This window comes from Convolutriloba macropyga, chromosome 2 (genome assembly GCF_964194025.1).
Source record: "Convolutriloba macropyga chromosome 2, txConMacr16.3, whole genome shotgun sequence".
NCBI lineage: Eukaryota > Metazoa > Xenacoelomorpha > Acoela > Convolutidae > Convolutriloba > Convolutriloba macropyga.
Window position 1 is genome coordinate 72091008 of NC_134469.1, and position 20611 is coordinate 72111618.

The following is a 20611-nucleotide window of genomic DNA, read 5'->3' on the forward strand; positions in this document are numbered from 1 at the left end:
CATTTTAACCAATGACATCGTACCTAATGGCAACTTACAAAATGCTCATGCTTTTTGATCTTTGTTCAATTATCCGAGGTTCGGTTGGGATAATTTCATATGAAGTCCCACGGGCCATTTATCTATGTAACCATTTTATAACCCCATGTTCGTTGTGATAATTTCATAGCAAGTCCCACGGGCCATTTAGTTATGTACCCATTTATAACCCCATGTTCGTTGTGATATCAAATCCCACGGGCCATTTAATCATGTACTCACCTGTGACCCCATTTTCGTTGTGATCGTTTCATATCAAGTCTCACGGGCCATTTAATTACCTACCCTTTTGACACCCCATGTTCGTTGTTATATTTTCTTAGCAAGTCCCACGGGCAATTTAATATTGTACCCATTTTATAACCCCATGTTCGTCGTGATAGTTTCATAGCAAGTCCCACGGGCCATTTAGTTATGTACCCATTTATAACCCCATGTTCGTTGTGATATCAAATCCCACGGGCCATTTAATTATGTACCCACCTGTGACCCCATTTTCGTTGTGATCGTTTCATATCAAGTCTCACGGGCCATTTAATTACGTACCCTTTTGAAACCCCATGTTCGTTGTGATAGTTTCTTAGCAAGTCCCCCGGGCAATTTAATATTGTACCCATTTTATAACCCCATGTTCGTCGTGATAGTTTCATAGCAAGTCCCACGGGCCATTTAGTTATGTACCCATTTATAACCCCATGTTCGTTATGATATCAAATCCCACGGGCCATTTAATTATGTACCCACCTGTGACCCCATTTTCGTTGTGATCGTTTCATATCCATTTCCACGGGCCATTGAATTATGTACTCATTTGTAACCCCATGTTCGTTGTAATGGTTTCTTAGCTGGTCCCACGGGCCATTTAGTTATGTATCTATTTATAACACCATGTTCGTTGTGATAGTTGCATCAAGTCCCACGGGCCTTTAGATTATTTACCTTTTATAACCCCATGTTCGTTGTGATAGTTTCATATCAAGTCCCATGGGCCATTTAATTATGTACCCTTTTATAACCCCATGATCGGTTGTGATACCTTCATATCAATCCCGCGGGAAATTTCATTTTGTACTCTTTTACAACCCCATATTCGTGTTGATAGTTTCATATCAAGTCCCACGGGCCAGTTAATGATATAGTTGGTTAATTAGTCTTCTGGTAATTTTAACAATAGGGTAAATTAATGTTGGCATTGGGTCAAATGGCAGTTTGGGTCAAATGGATTTGAGTAAATTGTCCTGACACCGTGAAGTCGACCCCCCCCCCCCCCAATGTAGAGGAAAATTGATATCAAAGTGATTCAGCTGAAATTTTGTCTGGCTTGAAAAAATTTTTTCTTTCGTGAACTCTCAAAATATGATCGGTTGTGATACCTTCATATCAAGTCCCGCGGGCAATTTTATTTTGTACTCATTTACAACCCCATATTCGTGTTGATGGTTTCATATCAAGTCCCACGGGCCAGTTAATGATATAGTTGGTTAATTAGTCTTCTGGTAATTTTAGCAATAGGGTAAATTAATGTTGGCATTGGGTAAAGTGGCAGGTTGGGTAAAATGGATTTGAGTAAATTGTCCTGACACCGTGAAGTCGACCCCCCCCCCCCCCCCCAATGTAGAGGAAAATTGATATCAAAGTGATTCAGCTGAAATTTTGTCCGGCTTTAATAAATTTTTTCTTTCGTGAACTCTCAAAATATGATCGTCTCAAAAATTCTCCAATTGTAAATAACGTTTTTCTCTTTTTAGGTGGAACAGAAAGAATTAGAGAAATGTATTGATGGCTTCAACAAAGAAATCGCTCAAATCGGGAAAGGACTGGACGAGGTCAAACAGGCCAATCTGGCTTTGCAGCACCAGTGTGACGAATTGGCAGCCAAAGTGAAGGACAAAGCTGCTCAAGTAGTCAGCTATAACAAACAGGTGATGAAGCAGCTTATTTATGATCACAGTGTGATTGATGAATAGCAGTTAATAAAGAGCCGACTCATAGCAGACTATTATTGAATTTGTTAATTTTCCTCTTTTGTTAGAGTACTTCTCATTAGAGTTTCCTGTATCACTCCCGTTGAAGAAACTTTCCTTAATCTACTTGCAACTTTTGTATGTTTGTTAACGATCATATTGGTGTTTAGATTGCCGGGTTACGACTCAACGTGGAGGACTGTGAGGCGTGTGAACTGCAAACATTCAGCGAAGAGGAGCTTGTTAATGTGAACGTCAATGCTCTGAAGGAAGACTTGGAGAGTAGCGAGTCTGCTCTCAAGTCCATGAAACCCAACTTGGCTTCAATCGTGGCTTTCAGGAAGAAGTTTGCACAGTATATGGAACGAGTGGATGAGCTGGACAAGATGACGTCATCCAGGGATGAGAAGAAGTCGGAGTTGAGTGGTCTGAAGACGAGGCGTCAGGGGGAGTTCATGACTGGGCTGAGTGTGATTGTGAAGAAGCTAAAAGAGATGTACCAGATGATCACACTTGGAGGAGATGCGGAACTGGAATTGGTGGACAGTCTGGACCCCTTCTCAGAGGGTGTGGTATTCAGGTTAGATCCACAAAAGTTTTTAGGCAAAAGTGCAGAAAATCATGGCAATGTTTGGATTGAAGCGTAACAGCGAGCTCAAAATAATAGTATAAATCTGGTTGAAAATATTTGTACTATGCGGCTCAATATACATTGTTTTGTACATAACAGACGTTTAATTTTACCCAGTTTCGCATTTTTGAGTCCTGCGTGATCTGATTATTAGCCGCACAGCGATAGCTGGGGCTATAATTGGCCTTCTCTTGGTTTTTTACAATTCAAAGAATTTGAATTGTATTGGGGCGCTGTCTTTTTTTTTAAGATCTGTTCACACATTTTCATGATTTTTGAAGTCAAATTGGAGTAGTGATTTTGGTCACGCCGAAACAGGAAATGGAGCGAAAAAGCGAGTGGGTTTGCGGCGTGAAATTTTTTCGCTCTAAATTTAAAGTAGAGTGAGAAAACGGTGTTTGAACAAAAATTCGCTTTCTCGCTAGTGGTTTTTTGTTCACATGCGGCAATTTCACTTTGATTTTTACTGTTTTTTCGATTTTTTGGATCGGATTTTTTTCTAAATGGTTTTTCCAATCCATTCATAGTCCGTTTTAGGTCTAGTTTTTCTAGTCAATGAAAATTCTTTGAATTGTACGTCAGGACTTGTCCTGCTATGTTTTTTTATTTCGTCGTCATGATTTTTGTTACGACCATATGACGTCACAGCCACTTTTTGTTCATTCGTTCATGCAATTTTAACTGAATTGCATGTGTGACGTCATTTTTCGCTCTTATTGGAGCGAGTTTTTTTGTTCATTCGCGTGATTAAATTTTTGGTCACACTTGACTTACCTCACTCTCAAAAATGACTTCCTCACTTTGAAATTGACTTTTATTTTATTGCTGCGAAGCTGTAAGCTGAGCGTAGCTATATTGTGGTGCTCTTGGTTTTTTACAATTCAAAGAATTTGAATTGTATTGGGACGCTGTCTTTTTTTTTTAAGATCTGTTCACACATTTTCATGATTTTTGAAGTCAAATTGGAGTAGTGATTTTGGTCACGCCGAAACAGGAAGTGGAGCGAAAAAGCGAGTGGTTTTGCGGCGTGAATTTTTTTCGCTCTAATTTTAAAGTAGAGTGAGAAAACGGTGTTTGAACAAAAATTCGCTTTCTCGCTAGTGGTTTTTTGTTCACATGCGGCAACTTCACTTTGATTTTTACTGTTTTTTCGATTTTTTAGATCGGATTTTTTTCTAAATGGTTTTTCCAATCCATTCATAGTCCGTTCTAGGTCTAGTTTTCTGTTTAGTCAATGAAAATTCTTTGAATTGTACGTCAGGACTTGTCCTGCTATGTTTTTTGTTTCGTCGTCTGACGCTCTTTTTTCGTTTTACATTTGTTCACACAGCAAAGCTGAAAAAGTCAAATTTTCTGAATGACTTCTTCCTCTCACTAACGGCATTTGCGCGCGTGACGTCATTTCTCACTCGCTTTAGCAAAAGTTTTTAGGTCATTTGCGTGATTAGATTTTGATCATACGTGACTTACCTCACTCAATAAAATGACTTTTGCACTTTAAAACTTAAGTTTAATTTGAATTTTTTTAAGGTCAAAGGAATTCATATGTGCAGTAAAGGTCCCTAATAAGAGGCTTCTGTGGAATGAATTTTAACAAGCTTTATTAATTTATCGCTGAATGTTTTTTAGCCTATTTTTTTTTTGATGGCGTCGATTTTTTTTCAATTTAGATCTGTATCTGTTTTTATCTCTATTTTATGGCACCCAGGTCTATTCTTTCGCAGCTATTCCGGCAATCTGCCGGCTATGTTACTTTAATTCAAAGAGATAAGGTCAAATGGGTGTGTATCACTCTAAATGAAGGTTATTTGAGATCAGCTAATAGAGGCAGCAATAACTTTACATAGATTTTTAATCAAAATATAACATATCAGCCTTCAATGAAAAGACGAATTTTTTTGGTCTGTCTTTTTTACTGTTTTTTTAGACTGCCGATCTACGAATCTATTGCGGCTATTTTCTGGCAATCTGCCAGCTATGTTTTTCGATTTCTGCGTGATTTGAATAGTTACAAAACTCGATTTATTTCGCCAAATGTAGTTTCATTTCAATTCGTATATTTTTCGTTCATTTTTCAGTCGTTTATTCTCAATTCCATCGTTTGAAGTCCCTCTCGAAGTAAGAAGAGCCCATCCAGTTATCTGAGCGCATTCCTTCAAATTAGTGGGTTAAGTTTTGTGTTCTTTGCAATATCGCGAGACAAGATTGAAATGTGAAATTTCTTGTGTCAGATTCTTGTAGTAAAAATGACAGAATTTTTCAATCAAAAAAGTTTTGCTGCTGCAGTGTGCGTCCTCTGAAGAAGAGTTGGAAGAATATTTGCAATTTGTCTGGTGGTGAGAAGACGTTGAGCTCTCTAGCACTGGTGTTCGCCCTGCATCACTACAAACCCACACCCTTCTACTTCATGGACGAGATAGATGCTGCTCTCGACTACAAAAACGTCTCAATCATCTCCAACTACATTCAGGTATTAAATACGCCATTCCTACGTCTCTCCTGATTTAGTAGTACGGTGAAAAAAAAGCTTCGTAAATCATACATAATAGTTGACGATGCATTCTAATAGAGCACTGCTTTGTAACCGGCACCGTATTAACTCTGCGTAAACTTAGAACAGGCAAAATTCAGCTTTATTAATGGAAGCTAGCGAAATTAGTTTTATATTTTGATGCGTAAGGCTAATTGTCAATACAATCTTTCAATGTCGCAAAGTCAGTACAGATTCAAAAGGAATTTGATGATTTTTGGGAAATCTTCGAGAAGTGCGAAGAATTATGAGTGATTGTTGTTGACAGGGTCGGACTGCAGACGCACAATTTATTATAATTTCTCTGAGGAGTCAAATGTTCGAATTGTCAGACCAGCTGGTTGGTATCTACAAGACCAACAACTCAACTAAGAGTGTTTCTCTCAATCACAAGGCCACTATGCAAAGCATATGCGACCATACTAGTGGCAGGGGAGTCTCCTCGAACAAGGAACCACGAAAAGAGCAGAAGAGAAAAGAAAACGATGGTAAAAGTGTTGAAGACAATGCTGCTGAAATGGCAATGGAAACTTAGTTACGTGAAAAAGAACTGAAGAACTACTTAATACGTGTGGTTGATGCCAATGTTTATCCGATCAAATAATATTTTGAAGGACTGAAGGTTGATTTTGAAACTTTCATTTCTAATTTGAAGTTTGAGTGAGTTGATGTGATTTGTAGCTTTGTTCTCTTTTGTGTGTTTTGTGCGTTGATTCAAATTGCGAAACAGCGCTTTGACTTAGTTTTGCTGTATTGAATTTTGTCTTTAATTTGACACCAATTTAATGTATTATTACGACTTATTGTTATTAATAGCCGCCCTCATCTTCTCAGCCGGCTATTATAGCGCTCCTAATTTTTTTTACTTTGGGAAATTGGGGCGCTGTCTTTTATGCGACTCGAAGAGGAAGTCCCTTTTCGCTCTAATTTTAAAGTAGAGTGAGAAAATGGTGTCTGAACAAAAATTCGGCTTCTCGGTAGTGGTTTTTTTTTTGTTCACATGCTGCATTGTGACATTGATTTTCTGTTTTTCTCTTATTTTTTTTATCTGATTTTTTAAAAAATGGTTTTCTCAATTCACTCATAGTCCATTCTAGGTCTGGTTTTTCTGTTTAGTCAATGAAAATTTTTTGAATTGTACGTCAGGACTTCTCATGCTATGTTTTTACTTCGTCGAACAAAAAATGTTTCTCTTTTCCATTTTGCCGCCTTTTCAGCATTTTGCGTGAAATCTTTTTGACTTCTCTAGGCTAGTTTCTCTCTTCTCTCATTCTGCTAAAAGTGAATTTGAACACCAGTTGCTCAGCAAAGCAAGTCAAATTAACAGAGTCAAATAGAAACAACCATTGAAGTCAGAAATAGAAACGGGATATACCCATAAAGCCCAATTTTAGATGCCCGCTATTTGAACGTCGTTCCTATAAGTCTTAGTTACCATCTCTTATGCTTATTGGTATTGATAGTAGCCCATGTAGCCTCTCTCTATGAAACAGAAGTATGTTCAACTACGAAATGCCACCAAAATAAATCGGACTTAAAAATGTTTTTTTTTTACAAAAATTATTTCGATATCTATTCTTTCAATCCCAATCATGCTTCTTGGAATCAACGGCTGCTAATTTCCGGCAATCTTCCGGGTATGTCTCATTTTTGGTCTAAGTTTTTAATAGCCACTTTCGTTCTCTCAACAGCTATTATTTAAGCGCTTTGAATTTTATTGGGGTGCTGCGTTTTTTACGACTCGAAGGAGAGTGTTGAAGCGTCTTCTATCGATAATTTTGTTGGAGTGTTTTCAAAACAGGGGGCCTAGGATATTAGGCGACAACTCTATTCGGCGAACATTAAAAAAGACACCATTAGGCTAAAATTATTCAAAATTATTTGCCCATATTTTTAGCTTACACTTGAACATTTTTAGATAACCGAGACGAGCATCTTTAATTGAAAAAGGTGTTTAAGCATAAAAAAGGCTTTGAAAATGCCACCCGTAAACACAAAATTCGCTGGTTTAGCAAAAATTTTTCACTTACCTTTCGAGCAGTTGCTGACAAAAATGTGACATGAACAGAAAACCACTCTCTCTTCTTTGCAGCAGGTTGACCTAATAGTAATGCTAGTAAGTGCATTTTGAAGCCTTTTTGAACATCTGAAGCAAATAGTATTTTTATTAATAGCCGCTCAGCGATAGCTGAGGCCATCATTTGCCTTCTCTTGGTTTCCAAAAAATTTTAATTGCCGCACAGCGATAGCTCAGGCTATTATGGGCCTTTATTTGTTTTTTCGTCGAGTTTTTGTTACGAACATATGACCTCACAACCACTTAAATCTGCTTTTTAGTCTTTCGTTCATGCCATTTAAACTGAATTGCGTGCGTGACTTCATTTTTGACTTTTATTGGAGCGAGTTTTTTGTTGAATTATGTGATTAAGTTTTTGGTCACTTGTGACTTACCTCACTCTCAAAAATGACTTCCTCACTTTGAAATTGACTTTTCGTCACTTTAATTCGAAGAGAAAATGTCAAGTGAATGTGTGAAAGTGGTTTGTTGCTGAACAAAAATGAGGAGTGGAGCAAAAAGATAATTGTTGTTGTTCATACCGCTTTCTTGAAGAGAGCGCAAAATTGGTTGTGAAAAAATTCAGAAGGGAGTGAAATTTTTTTGTGTGAACTTTTTAAAACAGTTTTTTCTTAATTATGGTTTAAAACTTCGATTGCGGTATTGTATTTTTAGGGTCATTTTGGTTGTGGCTTGAAGGTTTCTGGTAATCAAAATAAATTTTATGCCAATTAGGAGGTTTTTTAAAGCTATTTTAATTTTGCGCACTTATAGGCGAAATTTAGCCATTTTTCGCTAATTACTTTGTTTAACCGCCTTAAATGAGATTTGAAAAGGCGCCTCTTACTTACAGCGTTTTTAAATACCAAGTGAGTACAGCTTCTTGTTGTCAAAAAATGATTTTTTTCTGAAAAACAAGATAAAAATTGATAATTTCAACTGTTTTTGTTAATTTTGTGCAGTTTTTTTGTTTTTTCTATATTCTTTGATTGGTTTACTAGCTTATTATGACTTTTCTATTGTTTTGATTTTAATACAATAGAGGAAGCATTTTAATACCCTTTTTTTCCTAAATCAAAATTTTTTTATGACCTTGTAATATAAAATAAAATACGTAATTTTTCTAGTTCAATAGCTTTATAGATTTTGGGTATTTGTCATTTGCTTCCAGCTTAGTAGGTGCACATTATTCGTACCCCCCGACGCACGTGCCTATTTAAACATAACACTTTACTCTGTACTGACCGCTTCTTTTATTTGGAGGGGGGGATGCAAAAAGATCTGAGTTTTTAATCATGATATTATTTCATTATTTTCAAAAATCTTCATGAGTACTTTAGGTAGGTACTAGTTTTCTGTTTCCGGAATTCTTGTGATTGTTTTCTAAAATCCAAGAACTCGATTGTATAGGGGCCCGGTCTTCTTTTGTAAGATGTTTTTACATACACGATCAATGACTCTAAAACCGAGATTAACAAGTAAGGCCTGTTGGGCATCAGGTTTCATTGGAGGCTCAAAGCAAGTAATAGTAGTCCTTTAAATGCGTAGAGTGGTGCAAGTGCTGGAAATGACTTGAGACAAGTTTAAAAAGCCATTGTTTTTCGGCCAAAAATGTTGCAATTTTTCACGTTTTTTGGTCATTTCTCGAGTTTGTTGTTTGATTAGTTTTGAAGTCTTTATCATTGGTCTTTAAGAGCTATATAGCTTAGTACTTCAACCATAAACACCAAAAATTACAAAAACGTCTTCAATTTTTTCAGCTGTTTTGTCTTCTGGTCAGTTTTTCTCAACCTAGCGTCAAGGTCTGATTATATTCTTCCTCTAAAGCTTGATAATATGTTACTGTATGGTTGTTAAGGTCAATTGCCTGTACCAAGTTTCTGCAATTTTTGAGAAAAATTGAAGTTTCTGCAATTTTCTGAGAATTATTGTCATGTTCCCTGTTTATCAATCACTTTGAGCCACGAAAATTTTAGGCTTGAATTTGGATTACCGGATGGCCCCTGTAGACAGTAGTGGATAAAACAAGGAAACCAGCCACCAGCAAAATTTGACCCTTTCTCCATACGCTAATCGCGCGTGTCAAATCGGGCCAAATTTTACTGATAACTGGTTTCCTTGTTTTATACACTACTACATATTCACTCTATGTCTAACATTAAATTACGAAATGTTTTAATTCTAGAAAATAATAATAAGCTCGTTTGCAAATTCACCACTTTTTCGTTTTTTCACACTTTGTTAAATCTTTCAGCATATTCTTCGAATCTATCTTTGGTATGTGTATATCTATATCTATGTAAATAAATACATAATCTACACTGAAAATTTTAAAATCTAAATCCGCTGATGTGTTGATTTTCATTACACATAATACAAGTTTTATATAGACTAGGATCATTATAATGTATATTCATATGATTAATATAATCTCTATTCTTGAAGTAACCCTTACAGATATAACATTCAAATAAACTATCTAAACATTTATCACAACATTTTCTCCATGATTTATCTTTACAACCACCACATTTTACTGATGTAGACATTTTTAATTTGTATGTTTTCAAAAATGAATTTTTGTCTATAGAAATAAAGATGTCTAAAGTAGAAAACGCAAACTTTTGTTAAATTTGTGATTTGGCCTTTGAAACACGGAAACAATTTGTCAAACAATTTAAGCGATGAACACTTAAACAGGGCGAGAAAGGAGTATGAGTACGAAGTGGAAAATGAAATCTTGGAGAGGCTGTATAATACAGATGAAGATGATTATATTCTCAAACCTAAAGATAAAACTAAGGATACTATTAAAACTAAAACTGAAACTAAAGCTAAAAGTAAAACTGATAGTGAAACATCGGTGAAACCGCTTCGCGGATTGTCAAAGACCCATGGTGATAATAATATCTACACCAGAATTAAGTATGAGTGTAAAGAATGTCATGAAGAATTTAGGAATAAATTAGTCTCATTCTTATATATGAATGAGTAGTTACTGAAGAAAATAGTCAAGAACTACTCATTCTTATAGTCATAATCGCAAGTATCTAGAAAACACAGAATACTTTGATATAAACTCTAGCCGGAACATGAGAGAGTTTTATATTACTGATAAAGCTGGAAATTACATTGAAGACATAGACGAAGCCATTAATAACTCTTTAGAAGAAATTAAAAACTTTTACCAGTATAGAAAAGTTAAGAGTTGAAAGTATAAGATCACAGATGAGTGTGAATATAAAAAGAGAACCAAAGAAGAAGTTAAAACAACTAAAATATTTTTCAACACTGACTATATTATTAATAACGCAATATATGGAAATGGAGACTTCACACAATGGTTAAGCTTTGAAAAGGAAACATATGAGGTTTATGGCTATGACTTTGAGTTTCTCGGATTATGAAGTATTCAGACAAATATTGAACCAACTAAAGCATCTATTGGTAGTTATATAGATTTACCCCCCGATCTCAAGAACTCTAAATCAATATTGAATATACGCAATTCCAGATATAACTGCTTGCAACTAACTATTACTGCTTGGCTACATCCTACCATGGATCAACGAAGTGGCTTTGCCAATCACGCAACACGTGAAGGTAAATACCAGAATAAACTAATTGCACGAAGACAATAACATGAAGATGAATTCGGATATATATCAAGAATACAAAAATTGTACGATATTAATATTTGGATATACACACCTTGTGGTGGGGGTAAAGTAGAATTGTTAAAACCAGTGGATGATTTTGATAAAAATAGAAAAGATGTCAGAATATTGGTTTGGGGAGACGGTACTGCATAGCACTGTGCTCTAATTGAAAACATAGAAACCTTGTTAGAACGACCAAATAAAAATAACAATAAAAATTATTATTGTGATAGATGTACAAATTGGTTTGATTCACAAATTAAATACGACAAACATGAATGCAGCCACTCTTTCAAACCCGAAGTTGTTTGTCCTAAGAAGAAAATTACAGTTATAAATGAACACAAACGTCAGAATATTAAAAATATTATAACTGCTGATATAGAATGTTGTGTCACCAACGTCTCGACCTCAACTAGCAAATATGTAATAGCTGAACACATACCAATAAGTGTTGGTTAAATCTGGCAGTGTAATTTCAAATACTAATTCGGTCTTGATTGTATCAAAAGATTTACCAGTGATCTAATAGAAATAGAAACTGAGAATAACTTCAAGCGCAACAAACAAATGATATTTAATGAAGAAGATAAATTATATCATGAAATTAATAACACTTGTCATATCTGCCGTAAAACATGTATTAATAAATTAAGAAATCATTGTCATGAAACTGGTAAATATAGAGGACCAGCATGTAGAATAAGTGATCTGAGGTACACACACCAAAGCTGCATTCCTGTAAAATTTCACAATGGCTCTGGCTATGACTTCAACCTACTACACAGTGAATTTATTAAGCAGAATAATGATAAAAGAAAAGTAGATAACATACCACTAGCTGCTGGTAAGTCTAAGATGTTTAGCATTGGTTGTCTTAAATTCTTAGATAGTTATAACTTCTTAGCTATGCCTCCAGATAAAATGGCAAAGATATACGTGTGTAAAACTAAAACATTATATCCATATGAATATTTTGGTTTAGACACCCACCAAGAAGTTATAGGTAATCTAAAAATAGAAGACTTCAAATCCTCTATCTCGAATAAATTACCAACACAAGAAGAAGTAGATATCTTTAATAAAGACAAAAGTCATAAAACTGGTAAAGATCTAACTATAGAGTATTTACAAAATGATGTGGAAATATTAGACTACTGCATGAATGAATATGTTAAACTAAGTTTGAAAAAATTCAAGCTCAATCCCCTACACTATGTAAGTCTCCCGGGTTATAGTTCTGATTGTTGGTTAATGTCAAGTGGTGTTTCATTAGATACATTACAAGATAAACAAATGCTAGATGATTTTGTTAAAGCAAAGAGAGGAGGCATATGCGGTATAATGGGAGACAGGATAGTCAACAACGGTGATACAGGGATGAAGTCCCGTAACACAAAAATCTGGTGCATTGATGCAAACAACCTATATGGCTGTGCAATGATGCAGAAGCTACCTTATAAGGATTTCAAGTTTACTACTACATCTCTAGATTATATATTAAAAAATCCAGATGATATTTATCACGTTTACTATATAGTTTGTGATATTGATTATACTAATATTTGTAAAGATAGAACAGAGCAATTAGCATTAATGCCCGATAAGAGAAAAATAAAGGATAATGAATTGGGATACCGAGAAAGAGAAAGGCAAAACAAAAACAGAGAAATTAATCTTAGACCAAAAAAAACAAAACAGAATACATGACTCATTATAAGATGTTAAAGTTCTATGTTAAAGTGGGTGTAAAAGTAACTAAAATACATAGAGTAATTAATTTAAACAAGATTATATATGTATAGATTATATAAAAAACAATACTAATAAAAGAGCAACAGCTAAAACTGAAGCAGAAAAGGATGTAAGGAAATTAATGATCAATTCACTATATGGAAGAATGTACATGAATCCCCTACACTTCCTTCAAAGTAAGTTATTACATGATGAAGAAAAGATAATTAAAAGTATAAGTAAACCAACATTTAAGAAAATAAATGGATATAAGGATTATAGCCAATAAAGAAAAAAATAGAATATGATTCTCCAGTATATGTAGGTGTTACTGTCTTAAACTTAAAAAAATTACACATGTATGATGTATTCTATAATATTCTTCAACCATCACTCAAAGATCTACAACTCCACTATATGGATACTGATAGTTTTGTATTGAGTTATACTGAAGGTAAAGTTAGTGACGAGCACATGGATCTGTCCAATCTGGATTTCCCAATCAAAACTAATAATAAATCCCTGGTAAATTCAAACATCAAATGGGAAGTAATGTCATAGAAGAAATTGTGGCACTAACACCAAAGACATATAGCTTCAAAGACTACCCGAGTAAAACTAAAGAGAAAGGAATAAAGAATTGTAACAATAATAAACATGAAGAATATTATAATGCACTAATGTATAACACAGAGAGAACTGTAGATAAATGCAGAATACGAAAAGTTGGTGATAACATGACAACAACAAAAACAAGTAAGATTAGTGTCAACACATTTGATGATAAAAGATTTTATGTAAATAACATTAAAAGCTATCCTCATGATGAGAATCTATATCTATTCAAAAAAGATTTAATAAATAAAATCTGGGAAACAGGTTCCCTGATTAAGAAAGCATCATTAGATGGAGACAAAGACCTATTGGTTAGTAATATTCTAGAACTAACCATTAATGATGATAGAAAGTTAATTGAAGCTGCTTTTACACTATATAATGATTTATTATAACCATAAAAAAATGACTAAACTAGAAACACTTATAAAATTAAACACTCTAGAAAAACAAAACAGAAGAAATAGATTAGAAGATAAATTAAAACAAGAAGAAAATTATGGTGAAATAAAAGAGTTATTTGTTCCAGTAACTAAAACTTTAAATGTAAACAGTGATGCATTACTAGCCAAACTACAATGCAGTTTCACTGATAATGAAGCAATGCAAGCTCCTCAAAACCAAACATTAGCAGCACTCGAGGACAATATTAATACTTTAAAGAGTGTGGAGCACCAAAGACACAGACAAAGTAGCTTTCTTCATGATAGAGCTACTCTTTTATCACTCTCATCTATTTCACCTGTAAAATAAAAGATGATAGAGGTAAAACATTTACTGTAGACAATGAATAAACAATTCAAATTAATACCAGTTGATCCAAATTCAAACAAACTCAAAATAAATGGTGTAGATGTATCTCTAGTCCCTGATGGTATAGAAATGAAAGGTAAAGTCTATGATTTTTCTAAGGGCTTTGCTATATTTATTACTAAAAAAGATGTAAACGAAAGAGATATAAAAGGTGATGAAAACAAAATAAAACAATTTCTAAGGGATATTGGTTATAAACAAAGAGGAGATACTAAAAGTAATAGATCAAAGTTTATAAGAAGAATGTTTGCTAGTATCGGTGAAGCCGTTTCACGGATCGGTGAACAAACTTCTCGTGTTATATCAATACCAACCTCCAGTGATGAATTTTTATATAATCGTGATACTAGTGACTATGAGCAAGGGGTAGAAAAAGAAGAAGAAGAAGAAGAAGAAAAAACTGATTATGAGACTGATAAACAAATAGAAGCTAGTGGTCTTACTAAGACTGACCCCAGCAAACAACAAAGTTGCCATCTAAATGGTTTAGTAGAAAGATTAGAATTATTAATATTAGAAACAAAAGCTGGTCAAGATGGATTATATGATGAAATGCTAGATATATCTAAGCAACTACTACCTATGTATATTCATATGATTAATATAATCTCTATTCTTGAAGTAACCCTTACAGATATAACATTCAAATAAACTATCTAAACATTTATCACAACATTTTCTCCATGATTTATCTTTACAACCACCACATTTTACTGATGTAGACATTTTTAATTTGTATGTTTTCAAAAATGAATTTTTGTCTATAGAAATAAAGATGTCTAAAGTAGAAAACGCAAACTTTTGTTAAATTTGTGATTTGGCCTTTGAAACACGGAAACAATTTGTCAAACAATTTAAGCGATGAACACTTAAACAGGGCGAGAAAGGAGTATGAGTACGAAGTGGAAAATGAAATCTTGGAGAGGCTGTATAATACAGATGAAGATGATTATATTCTCAAACCTAAAGATAAAACTAAGGATACTATTAAAACTAAAACTGAAACTAAAGCTAAAAGTAAAACTGATAGTGAAACATCGGTGAAACCGCTTCGCGGATTGTCAAAGACCCATGGTGATAATAATATCTACACCAGAATTAAGTATGAGTGTAAAGAATGTCATGAAGAATTTAGGAATAAATTAGTCTCATTCTTATATATGAATGAGTAGTTACTGAAGAAAATAGTCAAGAACTACTCATTCTTATAGTCATAATCGCAAGTATCTAGAAAACACAGAATACTTTGATATAAACTCTAGCCGGAACATGAGAGAGTTTTATATTACTGATAAAGCTGGAAATTACATTGAAGACATAGACGAAGCCATTAATAACTCTTTAGAAGAAATTAAAAACTTTTACCAGTATAGAAAAGTTAAGAGTTGAAAGTATAAGATCACAGATGAGTGTGAATATAAAAAGAGAACCAAAGAAGAAGTTAAAACAACTAAAATATTTTTCAACACTGACTATATTATTAATAACGCAATATATGGAAATGGAGACTTCACACAATGGTTAAGCTTTGAAAAGGAAACATATGAGGTTTATGGCTATGACTTTGAGTTTCTCGGATTATGAAGTATTCAGACAAATATTGAACCAACTAAAGCATCTATTGGTAGTTATATAGATTTACCCCCCGATCTCAAGAACTCTAAATCAATATTGAATATACGCAATTCCAGATATAACTGCTTGCAACTAACTATTACTGCTTGGCTACATCCTACCATGGATCAACGAAGTGGCTTTGCCAATCACGCAACACGTGAAGGTAAATACCAGAATAAACTAATTGCACGAAGACAATAACATGAAGATGAATTCGGATATATATCAAGAATACAAAAATTGTACGATATTAATATTTGGATATACACACCTTGTGGTGGGGGTAAAGTAGAATTGTTAAAACCAGTGGATGATTTTGATAAAAATAGAAAAGATGTCAGAATATTGGTTTGGGGAGACGGTACTGCATAGCACTGTGCTCTAATTGAAAACATAGAAACCTTGTTAGAACGACCAAATAAAAATAACAATAAAAATTATTATTGTGATAGATGTACAAATTGGTTTGATTCACAAATTAAATACGACAAACATGAATGCAGCCACTCTTTCAAACCCGAAGTTGTTTGTCCTAAGAAGAAAATTACAGTTATAAATGAACACAAACGTCAGAATATTAAAAATATTATAACTGCTGATATAGAATGTTGTGTCACCAACGTCTCGACCTCAACTAGCAAATATGTAATAGCTGAACACATACCAATAAGTGTTGGTTAAATCTGGCAGTGTAATTTCAAATACTAATTCGGTCTTGATTGTATCAAAAGATTTACCAGTGATCTAATAGAAATAGAAACTGAGAATAACTTCAAGCGCAACAAACAAATGATATTTAATGAAGAAGATAAATTATATCATGAAATTAATAACACTTGTCATATCTGCCGTAAAACATGTATTAATAAATTAAGAAATCATTGTCATGAAACTGGTAAATATAGAGGACCAGCATGTAGAATAAGTGATCTGAGGTACACACACCAAAGCTGCATTCCTGTAAAATTTCACAATGGCTCTGGCTATGACTTCAACCTACTACACAGTGAATTTATTAAGCAGAATAATGATAAAAGAAAAGTAGATAACATACCACTAGCTGCTGGTAAGTCTAAGATGTTTAGCATTGGTTGTCTTAAATTCTTAGATAGTTATAACTTCTTAGCTATGCCTCCAGATAAAATGGCAAAGATATACGTGTGTAAAACTAAAACATTATATCCATATGAATATTTTGGTTTAGACACCCACCAAGAAGTTATAGGTAATCTAAAAATAGAAGACTTCAAATCCTCTATCTCGAATAAATTACCAACACAAGAAGAAGTAGATATCTTTAATAAAGACAAAAGTCATAAAACTGGTAAAGATCTAACTATAGAGTATTTACAAAATGATGTGGAAATATTAGACTACTGCATGAATGAATATGTTAAACTAAGTTTGAAAAAATTCAAGCTCAATCCCCTACACTATGTAAGTCTCCCGGGTTATAGTTCTGATTGTTGGTTAATGTCAAGTGGTGTTTCATTAGATACATTACAAGATAAACAAATGCTAGATGATTTTGTTAAAGCAAAGAGAGGAGGCATATGCGGTATAATGGGAGACAGGATAGTCAACAACGGTGATACAGGGATGAAGTCCCGTAACACAAAAATCTGGTGCATTGATGCAAACAACCTATATGGCTGTGCAATGATGCAGAAGCTACCTTATAAGGATTTCAAGTTTACTACTACATCTCTAGATTATATATTAAAAAATCCAGATGATATTTATCACGTTTACTATATAGTTTGTGATATTGATTATACTAATATTTGTAAAGATAGAACAGAGCAATTAGCATTAATGCCCGATAAGAGAAAAATAAAGGATAATGAATTGGGATACCGAGAAAGAGAAAGGCAAAACAAAAACAGAGAAATTAATCTTAGACCAAAAAAAACAAAACAGAATACATGACTCATTATAAGATGTTAAAGTTCTATGTTAAAGTGGGTGTAAAAGTAACTAAAATACATAGAGTAATTAATTTAAACAAGATTATATATGTATAGATTATATAAAAAACAATACTAATAAAAGAGCAACAGCTAAAACTGAAGCAGAAAAGGATGTAAGGAAATTAATGATCAATTCACTATATGGATGAATGTACATGAATCCCCTACACTTCCTTCAAAGTAAGTTATTACATGATGAAGAAAAGATAATTAAAAGTATAAGTAAACCAACATTTAAGAAAATAAATGGATATAAGGATTATAGCCAATAAAGAAAAAAATAGAATATGATTCTCCAGTATATGTAGGTGTTACTGTCTTAAACTTAAAAAAATTACACATGTATGATGTATTCTATAATATTCTTCAACCATCACTCAAAGATCTACAACTCCACTATATGGATACTGATAGTTTTGTATTGAGTTATACTGAAGGTAAAGTTAGTGACGAGCACATGGATCTGTCCAATCTGGATTTCCCAATCAAAACTAATAATAAATCCCTGGTAAATTCAAACATCAAATGGGAAGTAATGTCATAGAAGAAATTGTGGCACTAACACCAAAGACATATAGCTTCAAAGACTACCCGAGTAAAACTAAAGAGAAAGGAATAAAGAATTGTAACAATAATAAACATGAAGAATATTATAATGCACTAATGTATAACACAGAGAGAACTGTAGATAAATGCAGAATACGAAAAGTTGGTGATAACATGACAACAACAAAAACAAGTAAGATTAGTGTCAACACATTTGATGATAAAAGATTTTATGTAAATAACATTAAAAGCTATCCTCATGATGAGAATCTATATCTATTCAAAAAAGATTTAATAAATAAAATCTGGGAAACAGGTTCCCTGATTAAGAAAGCATCATTAGATGGAGACAAAGACCTATTGGTTAGTAATATTCTAGAACTAACCATTAATGATGATAGAAAGTTAATTGAAGCTGCTATTACACTATATAATGATTTATTATAACCATAAAAAAATGACTAAACTAGAAACACTTATAAAATTAAACACTCTAGAAAAACAAAACAGAAGAAATAGATTAGAAGATAAATTAAAACAAGAAGAAAATTATGGTGAAATAAAAGAGTTATTTGTTCCAGTAACTAAAACTTTAAATGTAAACAGTGATGCATTACTAGCCAAACTACAATGCAGTTTCACTGATAATGAAGCAATGCAAGCTCCTCAAAACCAAACATTAGCAGCACTCGAGGACAATATTAATACTTTAAAGAGTGTGGAGCACCAAAGACACAGACAAAGTAGCTTTCTTCATGATAGAGCTACTCTTTTATCACTCTCATCTATTTCACCTGTAAAATAAAAGATGATAGAGGTAAAACATTTACTGTAGACAATGAATAAACAATTCAAATTAATACCAGTTGATCCAAATTCAAACAAACTCAAAATAAATGGTGTAGATGTATCTCTAGTCCCTGATGGTATAGAAATGAAAGGTAAAGTCTATGATTTTTCTAAGGGCTTTGCTATATTTATTACTAAAAAAGATGTAAACGAAAGAGATATAAAAGGTGATGAAAACAAAATAAAACAATTTCTAAGGGATATTGGTTATAAACAAAGAGGAGATACTAAAAGTAATAGATCAAAGTTTATAAGAAGAATGTTTGCTAGTATCGGTGAAGCCGTTTCACGGATCGGTGAACAAACTTCTCGTGTTATATCAATACCAACCTCCAGTGATGAATTTTTATATAATCGTGATACTAGTGACTATGAGCAAGGGGTAGAAAAAGAAGAAGAAGAAGAAGAAGAAAAAACTGATTATGAGACTGATAAACAAATAGAAGCTAGTGGTCTTACTAAGACTGACCCCAGCAAACAACAAAGTTGCCATCTAAATGGTTTAGTAGAAAGATTAGAATTATTAATATTAGAAACAAAAGCTGGTCAAGATGGATTATATGATGAAATGCTAGATATATCTAAGCAACTACTACCTATGAATTTTATTATTCAAGAGCAACCAGATAATTTTGTTTTTAACTATGGTAAATAAATAATGATGGAAAAATAACAACAACTATTAGCTAAAGAAGTATTCAGTCCTCAAATAACAAAGTTTAGAAGAGAAAGAATAATACCATTATATAAAGATCAAACATGGTCAGCTGATTTAATTGATAAGTCATCTCTAAGTGAATACAATAATTATTATAAGTTTATATTAACTGTTATAGATAATTTCACAAAATGTGCATGGGCTATTCCATTACAGAAAAAATCTGGTTTATCTATAAACCAGATGCAAAAGCTACCTTATAAGGATTTCAAGTTTACTACTACATCTCTAGATTATATATTAAATACTCCAGATGATATTTATCACGGTTACTATATGGTTTGTGATATTGATTATACTAATAGTTGTAAAGATAGAACAGAGCGATTAGCATTAATGCCCGATAAGAGAAAAATAAAGTATAATGAATTGGGATACCGAGATGCAAAAGCTACCTTATAAGTATTTCAAGTTTACTACTACATCTCTAGATTATATATTAAATACTCCAGATGATAGTTATCACGGTTACTATATAGTTTGTGATATTGAATATACTAATAGTTGTAAAGATAGAACAGAGCAATTAGCATTAATGCCCGATAAGAGAAAAATAATATTGAATTGGGATACCGAGAAAGAGAGAAAGGCAAAACAAAAACAGAGAAATTAATCTTAGACCAAAAAAACAAAACAGAATACATGGTTCATTATAAGATGTTAAAGTTGTATGTTAAAATGGGTGTTAAAGTAACTAAAATACATAGAGTAATTAATTTAAACAAGATTATATATGTATAGATTATATAAAAAACAATACTAATAAAAGAGCAACAGTTAAAACTGAAGCAGAAAAGGATGTAAGGAAATTAATGAACAATTCACTATATGGAAGAATGTGCATGAATCCCCTACACTTCCTTCAAAGTA

The 20611-nt window shown here is 33.1% G+C and overlaps 1 protein-coding gene across 1 annotated transcript in view; it reads left to right on the forward strand.

The window, feature by feature from the left end:
* The window catches only part of LOC142334678 (structural maintenance of chromosomes protein 4-like), a 77048-nt gene extending 71085 nt beyond the window's left edge, over positions 1-5963 (forward strand). The window contains exons 18-21 of the mRNA XM_075382900.1: positions 1788-1961; positions 2174-2583; positions 4921-5104; positions 5433-5963. Coding sequence (XP_075239015.1) covers positions 1788-1961; positions 2174-2583; positions 4921-5104; positions 5433-5699 — 1035 coding nt within the window. The 3' untranslated portion in view covers positions 5700-5963. The remainder of the gene's footprint in view (positions 1-1787; positions 1962-2173; positions 2584-4920; positions 5105-5432) is intronic.
* The last annotated feature ends 14648 nt before the right edge of the window (positions 5964-20611 follow it).